This window comes from Palaemon carinicauda, chromosome 6 (genome assembly GCF_036898095.1).
Source record: "Palaemon carinicauda isolate YSFRI2023 chromosome 6, ASM3689809v2, whole genome shotgun sequence".
Classification (NCBI taxonomy): domain Eukaryota; kingdom Metazoa; phylum Arthropoda; class Malacostraca; order Decapoda; family Palaemonidae; genus Palaemon; species Palaemon carinicauda.
In genome coordinates, this window is record NC_090730.1 from 155,780,065 (window position 1) to 155,792,441 (window position 12,377).

The 12,377-nt window shown below is 33.9% G+C and overlaps 1 protein-coding gene across 1 annotated transcript; it reads right to left on the bottom strand.

Moving 5' to 3' along the window:
- Positions 1 to 4,429: 4,429 nt before the first annotated feature.
- Positions 4,430 to 6,187, bottom strand: LOC137643293 (golgin subfamily A member 6-like protein 22). Its single transcript, XM_068376131.1, has one exon. The coding sequence runs from the start codon at positions 6,185 to 6,187 to the stop codon at positions 4,430 to 4,432; it is 1,758 nt and encodes a 585-aa protein (XP_068232232.1).
- Positions 6,188 to 12,377: the final 6,190 nt, after the last annotated feature.

Here is a 12,377-nt window from a genome sequence, read left to right on the forward strand (position 1 = left end):
GCTTAGTGGAGAGAGGGCTTGGGCGCTGATTATATGTATATATGGTTAATCTCTAGGGCATTGTGCTGCTTGAAAGGGCTATGTCACTGTCCGATCCCTCTGCCTTTCATGAGCAGCCTTTAAACCTTTAAAATCTTAGTCAGTAGAACAAGGGATCTTCGTATCATTCAACAAACATACGGACATTAGCTTTGGTCGGCAAGGGTTTAACTTTTGAGGGACAACTACCGCTCTTCTATCGCGGAAGGATACTTTTATATTCAACACTGAAGAAGGGAAGGGCTTATCCCTCTATGAGGCCTTAGCATGATGGTCCTTTCCTTGGGGAGGTGGGGTTGGGGCAAAAAACTGGCACCAACCACAGGTGACTGAGGTGTGATGGTCATGTGCTGCTGCCTAAGCAATCATCTCTCTCTCTCTCTCTCTCTCTCTCTCTCTCTCTCTCTCTCTCTCTCTCTCTCTCTCTCTCTCTCGGTGCCAATTCGCTAGAAAAAAAGAAAAGAAAACGGCAAGCACAGAGTTTATACCTGTCAGCTTTACTTGGCCTAGTAACTCGAGGTACGAGAAAAGATCCACGGGACCGTACCCTGTTATTGGAGACTAAGGTGACTTTACTCTGACATCTTTCTCTTCTGTGAAATTTTATTTGAATGTGATTGTGTGCATGAGCTTGTGCAAGAAACGGTCAGGATGAGAAATTTTCATTCCCCTTTTACTGTTGAACTGCCACGTTCAATATATCCCTTTCTCACATCCCTGATCAAGGGAATATTGAATCCTATTCTTTTTACTCTTTTTTTTTCTTTTTAACCTTTGTCTTGATTTTTAGGTTTCACAAGTTCCTCACTTCAACATGAGTATCCCTCCAATTTTCCTGTACCTCTTGTTGTAATATATCATCACCATCATCATATCCTCCTACGCTTATTGATGCAAAGGGCCTCGGTTAGATTTCGCTAGTCGTCTCTAGGTTGAGCTTTTAATTCAATACTTCTCCATTCATCATCTTTTACTTCACGCTTCACAATCCTCAGTCATGTAGGCTTGGGTCTTCCATCTCTTCTAGTACCTTCTGGAGCCCTGTTGAAAGTTTGGTGACCTAATCTCTCTTGAGGAGTGTGAAGAGCATGCTCAAACCATCTCCATCTACCTCTCACCATGATCTCCCCCACATATGGCACTCGAGTAATTTCTGTTATAGTTTCATCTTTAATCCTGTCCTGCAATTTCACTCCCAATTTTCTTCTGAGGACTTTGTTCTCAAATCTACTAAATCTGTGAAAGATTTGTTTTATTGTTATACCATGTCCATGCGGTAACACCGATCTTACTAAACTGATATGATATAGTCTGATTTTTATATGTAATTTCTGGAGGTTTTATATCCAAATTTTATGTAACCTAGCCATTGCCTGATTTGGTTTTTTCAATCTTTCACTAAACTCTAATTTTAAAGACCTTGTATTGGCGATCATAATTCCTAATTACTTGAATGATTCTACCACATTGATCCTTTCTCCCTCAGATGATATTTCATCATCCATTGCATATTCCGTTCTCATCATCTCTGCATTTCTTCTGTTTATCTTAGGCCCAACCTCCTGTGATATTTCATTCATTCTGGTAAGCAAGCATTGCAAATCCTCTGGTGTTCTGCTAATAAGGACAGCATCATAAGCATACTCTAGGTCTACTAATCCAATTACCAATCCAGTCCAATCCTTCTCCACCATCTACAACTGTTTTACGCATTACAAAACCCATGAGGAGGATAAACAACATAGGTACAGTTGTCTTCAGTAATTCCAGTACACCTCACGGAAAGTTAGAGAGATAACTGACAGCTGCTGTACATTGTAGCAGGTAACGCTGTGTTTAGTGAAAGAGAAACTGTTGGGAACACTGCCTGTACTGAAAAGTCACTGAGCGGCTAAACACTTTTTCAAAATCATTTATAATGTTTTTACGAAATGTTGTATGGTAAAATATTGCTATTTGCTTAACTGCACTTTGTAAAATTAATAAAAATACTTTTGATTACGTTTTTACAAGCTCATCTACTTTTCTGTACAGGCAGCGTTGCCACCAATATCTCCTTGGCCGAACACATCATCACTTGCTAGGATGTAGGCCTACTCAAAAATGAACCTATTCCCTCAGGTTACAATATATATGCCTGCTTTCTTAAAATGACATCACAAATATATTATATTTCTTCTTGTTCCAATTTTTCCTTGGTTTCTAATTACTCAACAAACCTATTACATTTGCTCATCTATACTTTTGCTGGTTTTTGTTGTTGTTATTGTTGTGCTTGTAGTTGTTGTTATTGTTGTTATCTACGCTATCATGTGACCCATTCTGGAAAACAGTAAATTCAATCTTAAACTGACCCATCAGAGTATGCTTATGATTATCAATTATTCATAATGATAGAATACAAATAATAAGCTTATTTTTATTATTATTATTATTAGTATAATATTTATTTATTATTATTATTATTATTATTATCATTATTATCATTATTATTACGAGAGAATAGAGAAACCTATTACTTAAAATCAAAATAGGGAAAAATCGTCAAATATTAACGGTAGAGAATACAATGATTATAATATTAAGAACATCGGGCTTAATGCTAGAATTGGAATAATCAACTCAAGTTATCATTATTATTATCATTATTATTATTATTACGATTACTATTATTATTATTATTATTATTATTATTATTATTATTACTTGCCAAGCTACAACTCTAGTTGGAAAAGCAGGATGCGATAATCCCAAGGGCCCCAGCAGGGAAAATAGTCCATAGTCCAGTCACTTGGTCATTCAAACAGAGTCTGTACTTTATCCAATGATATAGGCTTGTACTTGTGCATCAAAGGATAATTATTCCTATAAATAAAGTTCCTTTTTCTATCCATCTTCCATAGTCCAACCAGTTGATCCTTCCAACTGAGTTACTAGTACATCCAATGATGAAGGATTGTACTTCTACATCAAAGGATATTTCCTCCTCCGCAAAAAAAAAAAAAAAAAAAGTTCCCTTTTCTCTCCATTTTCCATAGTCAAAATCCCCGTTCTCTCCATCTTTCTTAGTCCATCCACTTGATCCTTCCAACTAAGGCCATTCTTAACCCATTGATGTAGAGCTTGTACCATCTGCATCAAAGGATATTTCCTCCTAATTAAAATGGCCCTTTTCTCTCCGCTCATAGTCCATCTACTTGATCCTTCTAATGGCTCTTAGATAAAAACTAGTTTACTTAGAAATGTAAACTAAAACTAATACTGGTATGTGTTTACAACACCACGGTCTCCATTTACTCCAATATAATGAAATCCAGCAGTTCTCATCTTCTTGCACAGTAATTAGGTGGTTATTTAAATTCTGGGAAAGCAATAATTAGCAAGATATGTTGAGGAGGGGGAAAGGGGTTATAAAAAGAAAATAGCTCGGTTTTCTCCAAAAACAACTTGGAACTGACTTGTCAACATAGTCAAAAAAACATAATTCGTAATGCCAGCGTACATAAACAGAAGTTCGTGATGCCAGAGTACATTTGATATACTGTATATTCAAAATATACTTAATTGAAAATGGATTAATTACTCAAAAGTGTCTATAAAATATGCAATTTACAAATAGTGACACTTTTGAGTAATCACTCAATTTTTGATTAAGTATATTTTGAATATACAGTATATCAAATGTACGGTGGCATTACGAACTTCTGTTTATGTACGCTGGCATCACGAATTCTGTTTGGTTGACTATGTTGACATGTCAGTTCCAGTGAGGAAACCGAGCTATTTTCTTTTTATAACCCCCTCCCCCCTCCTCAACATATCTTGCTAATTGTTGTTTTCCGAGAATTTAAATAACCACCCAATTACTGTGCAAAAAGATGAGAACTGCAGGATTGCATTATTCTGGAGTAAATGGAGAGCGTGGTGTTGTAAACAATTACCCTAATACTTTCCTCCAAACTCTACTGAAACTTATTTTAAGAATATTTTCCTCTTGTTTTTTTGTGTGTGTGTATATATATATATATATATATATATATATATATATATATATATATATATATATATATATATATATATATATATATATATATATGTATATATATATATATATAATTCAGTAAGGATTTTTCATTTACATCTTGAAAAAATTTGTCAAACAAGTCGAACAGATCGTCAAACACTTCTGTTTTGCCTTCCATGATTTCATTGATGATGTTGTCCTCCTGTTGGTTTATAATAGTAGCACTGACGTTGGTCTCAGTTTGGTTTGTAATGGAAGTTCTGCCGACGTTGGTCTCTCTGTCCTGGCTGTTGCCTTGCGCGTGGTCCTTGAAGCCCTGCATCGTATTTCTTTCTGTTTTGTTCATCCGTCAGAACAATTTTAGCATTAACCATCTTTTTTAAACTTCTCCTCGAATGCCCCCTGTAGGAATTCGGGTTTGTCCCGGTGTCTGTCTGGATGTAACTTCATGGACAAGCCTCTGAAGGATTTTAAAATTTCTGCCCTAGTGGCTGTCTGACCCACAACCAAAACCTCATAATGGCTTTGGCTTTCCCATTTCTTCTTTAACGCCTTAGCATCTTCTATGAATTTCAAACATTCCTCAGATTCCTTTACCATTCTCGCAGCTTCGAAGTCATTCAGGGCACTGTCGAAAAGGCCAAGTTTGAGAAAGTGTTTCCCTCGTAGCATGTAGACTCTGCATCCTTGAAGACCTTTCTCGATGGCTTGACAATAGTTCAATACGATATTCATGTCAAGAGGGTTTCCGGAGGCTGCGTTCGCTTCAGCCCGAAGGATACGCAGAAGAGCGGTTTGTTTTTCCTTGTCCGTATCTATTGCCAAGGCTTCAATAAAAATGGCCATGGCTTCGTCGAACCTTTTATTTTCATGAGCTAATAACCCATCCATTAATAACCTTTCCCGCTTAGCTTCCTCTTTATTTCCAGTTTCCATCTTACTCTCTCTCTTCATTTCTCCATCCTTGGGCTGTTTGTTCTCCTGAAAGTCTTTTTTCACGGACTCCTTTTCCTTTTCTTGATGATCAGAAGTCTTCTCAGCTTTCATCTTTTCTTTCGCCTGTTTCTCGGCTTTTAATTTGTTTACTTCGTTTCTCAATTGTTCCTTTTTCTCTAGAGTTTCCTCGTTTTCAGTTTTAAGAGTCTCCAGTAACGTTGCTTGTTTCTTCATCTCAAGATCTTTTGTGTCCTGTAACAGATTTTGGTAATCCGACACCATCGCTTTCAGCTTTTCTTGCTCCTCTTTCTCTGTATTTAATTCATCTACTTTCTTTTTCCATATATCTACTTGATCCCTTTGCAATTTCCTCGATCCTCTATTCCCAGTTCTAACATTTTCCAGTAACCTTTCTTGTCGTTTCATTTGATCGTCTTTTTTGGCGCACTCCTCCTTCAGATTTTCATAATCAGACGCCATCTTAGCTCCTAGCTTTTCTTGTAACTCTTTCTCTGCCTTTAGTTCTTCCACTTCATTTCTCAATCTATTTGCTGGTTCCTTTAGCAATTTCTCCTGTCTGTTATTTTCATTTTTAAGATTTTCAAGTAACTTTTCTTGTTCCCTCATCTGAAGATCTTTTCTATTGAACGCCTTTTCCAGATTTTCATAATCCGACTTCATCTTAGTGTTCAGCCTTTCTTGCTCCTGTTTTTCTCTCTTCAATTCATTCATTGTACTTTTCAATTGATTTAGTTGGTCCGTTTTCTGATTTTGAACTTTTTTCATGTCTTCATTTTCTGTTTTTAGAATCTCCAATAACTTTTCTTGTTCCTTCATCCGAAGATCCTTTTGGACGCAGTCATTTTCCAGTTGTTCTATTTTCTCATTATGGATTTTCTTAATTTCTTCCACTTTCGTGTTAAGAATTTCCTGCTTCTTCTCCTGTTCCTTCACCTGAAGGTCTTTTTCGGCACAGTAATTTTCCAGTTGTTCTATTTTCCTATTAAGGATTCTCCTAAATTCTTCCATTTCCGTTTTAAGAATTTCCCTTTTCTTCTCCTGTTCCTTCATCTGAAGATCGTTTTGGGCCCAGTCATTTTCCAGTTGTTCTATTTTCTCATTATGGATTTTCTTAATTTCTTCCATTTCCATGTTTAGAATTTCCTGCTTCTTCTCCTGTTCCTTCATCTGAAGATCTTTTTGGACGCAGTCAGTTTCCAGTTGCTCTATTTTCTCTATGGATTTTCTTAATTTCTTCTATTTCCGTGTTTAGAATTTCCTCCTTCTCCTGTTCCTTCATCTGAAGATCTTTTTCAGCGTTGTCAATTTTCAGCTTTTGATACTCGGTCTCTCTCTCTGAGCTTTCAGTGTTTCTTGCGTCTCTCTGTATTCATTTCATCTACTACTCTTCTCAGTTCATTTAGTTGTCCTTGTAACTTGCTGTTTCCCTCCTCAAGATTTTCCACCAGAGTCGTTCGATCCAGACAATCAGTTCTGAAATTCTCTCCGTCCAATTCTGGAACACCTTTGCCTTCTTTAGCCATCCTTCTCCTAGCAAACATGATTCCACCGAATATGGCGCCAGCAGGAGCAGTCAAACCGATGTAAAATGTCTTGTTACCATGAGAAAGGATTTCCTCCCTCTCTCCGATGTCGAATTCTGGGAGAAGTTTGCCAACGAACCATCTAGATTTCAACTGGTCGTTGAATCTCAAAGCTTCTGCCTCCATTTGCTGCAATCCAAGTTCACACCCTCGTAGTTCCTCACGGGCTTTCCAAAAGCCCCCAATCCAAGGACAGTGCTGCAGCCACCCACCGAGGAAGCCATCCTGAGTGGCGACTGCACGACAGTCTCCAAAGCGCGGCGCTCCTGGGAGAAGCATGCAGCGTTCCTGAAGCTGCATTTTGAGGCTAGTTGTATTTTCCTCTAACAAATTCTCTGATCATATTCACCCACACAGCGAATGCTTGATTGAAGTTAGCAGTCCTAATTAAACATACCTATCCTGAGAATCGTATCAGCATATGTTTGAAAAAAAAAAATGAAGGCGATTCTTCAAAGAAGTCTGAAGACTTTTCAGATCCCTGGAGACATTTCAGAGTCACCGACTCCAACAACAGATCTCCGGGAAACGTTTTACTCGGTGAGTTTGCAGATGTCCGTGAAGATTTAACGTCATGTCTTGGCATGTAGCGTTCCGTTCTTGAATAACTGAAGCTGCATTTTGAGGCCTGTTGTATTTTCCTCTAACAAATTCTCTGATCATATTCACCCACACAGCGAATGCTTGGTTGAAGTTAGTAGTCATAATTAAATATACCTATCCTGATAATCGTATCAGCATGTGTTTGAAAAAAAAAAAATGAAGGCGATTCTTCAAAGAATTCTGAAGACTTTTCAGATCCCTGGAAACATTTCGGAGTCACCGACTCCAACAACAGATCTCCGGGAAATGTTTTACTCGGTGTTAACATAAGAACTACTACTACTACTACTACTAATAATAATAATAATAATAATAATAATAATAATAATAATAATAATAATAATGATAATGATAATAATAAAAATAATAATAATAATTATTGTTATTATAATTATTATTATTATTATCATCATTATTTTTAATCCAGTATAATTGAATAGTAATAATGTGAAATTAACTTTTCTATCGAATATATGGTAATAATTATATATTTACATAATCTCTTTTGAAGGTCTTCCGTCATTGCTTTCCTATTAGGTGTTGCATGCATATATATATATATATATATATATATATATATATATATATATATATATACACGTACATACATACATATATATATGTTTGTGTGTGTGTGTGTGTGGATGTGTTTGTATGCGCATATTTCATAGATATATATGAGTATGTGCATTAATACAACGAAAGTCTTAATTTTTCCATTCGTGGCTATATATATATATATATATATATATATATATATATATATATATATATATATACATAAATATATGTATGTATGTATGTTGTATGTTAGGGATTAATTAATGAATTAATGACCAATATTACGCGTTTGAGGACATACATACATACTGTACATAATGCATAATATAAAAGAGACAATTCCCTTCCCCTTCTTGATTTTTCATATAAGATTCTGCCTTGGCTTATAATAATAATAATATTGTCACATAGGTGAATGTGGAAGGGATTGGCCAAACCATTCGATGAATATGTAGGCAAAAGAAAAATTAACCGTAACCAGAGAGATGGATCCAGTGTAGTACTGTCTGGCCAGTCAAAGGACCCAGTAACTCTCTGGCGATAGTAATTCAACGGGTGGTTGGTGCCGTAACCAACCTACTACCCATTAACGTGGTGTACCGGAATCAATGGAACCAACTGTACAAATATTTTTCCTGACTCTGACAAGGACTATCCACATTTTTCCAATCTTTACCCTGGACATTGTCCGTAATCACAAGATGTAAAATTTAATCACAAGATGTAAAATTGTTATATCTCTACCAGTAATTTCTTGCTATGATATTTTCAACCTTTACTATGATGTTTTTTAGACTTGCTTTCCAAGGAGAGTTTATTTTTTCTAATTATATCACCTTTGTGACTTTTTACAAGGATGCTAACCTTTACCACCTTTGATACCTTGACAATCCGTTCATCCTCAGCTAAGTCATCTGACTTTATGGCGCCAAATACTCAAATGGCTATTTTTTTCCTCGTAGTATAATAAGTAATGCTTCCGGTTCATGAAAGGTGCACGCTCTCTCTCTCTCTCTCTCTCTCTCTCTCTCTCTCTCTCTCTCTCTCTCTCTCTCTATTTCTTTGGAATTATTTTTATTTTAGTTTCTATGTATATTCCCGTTGTAGATCCTTGCAGCTATTCCCTATTAATTTTTTTTTCTATCTGTTAACATTTAGAAAAATAAATAGTTTGCTTCACGGCTCTTTCATAGGCTCTCCTTTGTATTTTGTTGCAAAAGATGTTTCTTTCCTTTTAATTTAGCTTCTCCACTTTTATCAGGCATTATTTTCATTAATATCATTCATATATATATATATATATATATATATATATATATATATATATATATATATATATATGTATATATGTATATATATAGATATATATAATTTATATATATATATATATATATATATATATATATATATATATATATATATATAAATATAAAATAACAACAAATGCAGCCATTTTTATTCCACTGTAAGACAAAGGCCTTAGAAAGGGCTGTATTTATATCTGAGGTTTGGTCAGTTTTCATCACTATGTCGGCCAGTGCGGATCGGTGATGGTGGGATACTTTTATCTGATCGTTGGCAGCAAACCAACCTAGTATGGGGTGTCTGACTAGTACGACTTTGCTGATCATGGAGATACGCAAACCCTTTCACCACGTTAAGGTCTTCCCACTCAGGAATGGTGTGTGTATGTATGTTTGTATATATACAGTGTATATATGTATATAAATTTATATATATATAAAATATACAGTATATATATATATATATATATATATATATATATATATATGTACGCATGTATATACTGTATATGTATATATATACATATATATATATATATATATATATATATATATATATATATATATATATATATATATATATATGTACGCATGTATATACTGTATATGTATATATATATATATATATATATATATATATATATATATATATATATGTATATATACATACATATACATATATATATACATATACATACATATGTATGTATATATGTATACATATATATATATATATATATATATGTATATATATATATATAAATATATATATATATACTTAACTGTTTCATCTTACTCTTTTTTATTCTGTTTTTCGAATTTGCTCTAATGCTTCTCATCATATTTTCTGCTGCCACATCTTTTTTTTTTCTTCCAATACATGACACTGGGAGGTCCAACTCTGGACCCAGTAACGACCCAAGTTAAATGTATGACTGCCTTGCTATTGATCGAGAATACGTGTCAAATAACGCCCTTAACGTCTGCGTAGTTAAGGACTTTTTTTCCTTGCGCGTGTAATGTCTTCTTGCCCTCCACTGACAAGTGGCTTGTATTCTTGCTCTTTATGTTATGACAATTACTGTTTTGTCTCTCTCTCTCTCTCTCTCTCTCTCTCTCTCTCTCTCTCTCTCTCTCTCTCTCTCTCTCTCTCTCTCTCTCAGACAAAAATCATTTCGAATTTTTTTATTAAATGCAATTTTTATAGTAAATTTCAAATTTTTGGTAAAATTTTATTAAGCTCAATTGTGGAAATATGCAAAAAAGGGAATTATCTTTCGAATCCAAGGTTTTAGAAATATTCCAATAATGTGATTTATGAGTTGTTTCTTTGATTTCGTTGGCTTCACATATTAACAGATCAATCAATTATTCTTATGTATTTTGGGAATATATTGATGTTCATTGTTTTTTTTTTTTTCTTTCTTTTTTTTTTTTTTGATTATTCAGAGATTCTTGGGGTTTTTTAGCTTCTTTATTTGACTGGTTTATTTCGTGGTATAAAACTGGATTCGTGCGTAGTGCTTTATCTTGATTATGTTCGCTTAGTGGAGGGGGGTGTTCATTTATAGCCTTGTTTTGCTTGTGGAAGAATAAGATTTTTTTTTTTTCATTAGTAGATTGTTTTTTCTTTCTTGTACACGGGTGGTTTTCATCATTATATCATCTTTCAAATATTTTACACATGGTTGGAGTAAAGAAATGTCTATTTGCTTATGTAATGGTTTAATAGTGTTTCCGCTCATAAACTGACACACACACACACATACACACACACACACACATACACAACTACTGCACTGTAATTGTTCAGTGGCTACTTTCCTCTTGGTAAGGGTAAAAGATACTCTTTAGCTGTAATAATCAGCTCTTGTAGGAGAAGGACACGCGAAAATCAAACCATTGTTCTCTAGTTTTTGATAGTGCCATAGCCCCGTACCATGGTCTTCCACTCTCTTGGGTTAGAGTTCTCTTGCTTAAGGGTATACTCGGGCACTTGGTCTATCTTATTTCTCTTCCTCATGTTTTGTTAAGTTTTTATAGTTTATATAAGAAATATTTATTTTAATGTTACCGTTATAATAATATTTTATGTTTCCTTTCCTCACTGGGCTAATTTCCCTTTTGGGGCCTGAGCTTATAGCATCCTGCTTTTCCAACTAGGGTTGTAGCTTAGCAAGTAATAATATGTATATATATATATATATATATATATATATATATATATATATATATATATATATATATGTGTGTGTGTGTGTGTGTGGGTGGGTGCGTTTGTGTATGTGTGTGTTTGTATATGTGTGGGAAAAATTTATTCCATTAGAACTAATAGTTGTGAAGAAGAAACTTTACAGTATGATAAATTTGAAAAGAAAAACTTCCTAATGATGATGAAGTTATGAATCTTAATAAAAGTTATCTTTTCAGTGCATTTATTATTTACTGCTTTTCTATGTGAGCGAGGAAACCCAAGAAAAACTTCGGCCACAGAAAAAAGGATAAACTTTGAAGTGAGATATATTCGAAAAGAATTATACCCTAATGGGGACGTAGTTTCCACCTTAATAAAGTTGTCTTTTCAATGGCATTTTTTTATTTATTGTTCTTTGAGGTATTGAGGAAACCAGGAAGACAAATAAGTCACGGTTACGGTAAAACAGAAGATAGAACGAAGCAGTCTAATAAAAAGTGTTGAGTTTTACTAAATTATAATTTTTCTACAGAATTCCCTCTTACAGAATAAAACATTAAGTTTATATTCATGGCAAGTACTATGAAGTTTCTTCTTTTTCTTGTTCTTGTTCTTCTTGTTCTTGTTCTCGTTCTTGTTCTTGTTCTTGTTCTTCATCTTCTTCTTGTTCTTCATCTTCTTCTTCTTTCTCTTATTATTTTTATTGTTATTATTATTATTATTATTATTATCATTATTATTATTATTATTACTGTAAAGCAAGCCAGAGGAACACAATACTCAGAAAATTCATGGCACATACTATAAAGCTTATTATTATTATTATTATTATTATTATTATTATTATTATTATTATTATTATTATTATTATTATTATTATTACTTGAAAGCAAGCCAGAGGAACACAATACTCATGAAATTCATGGCAAAATACTATGAAGCTTAATATTATTATTATTATTATTATTATTATTATTATTATTATTATTATTATTATTATTATTACTGTTGTTCTTGCTGGTGTTGTGGTTTTTTGCTGTTGATGTTGTTGTTATTAATATTATTTTAAAGCGAGCCAGAGGAACTAATTACTCGTGTATGAAAAATAACAA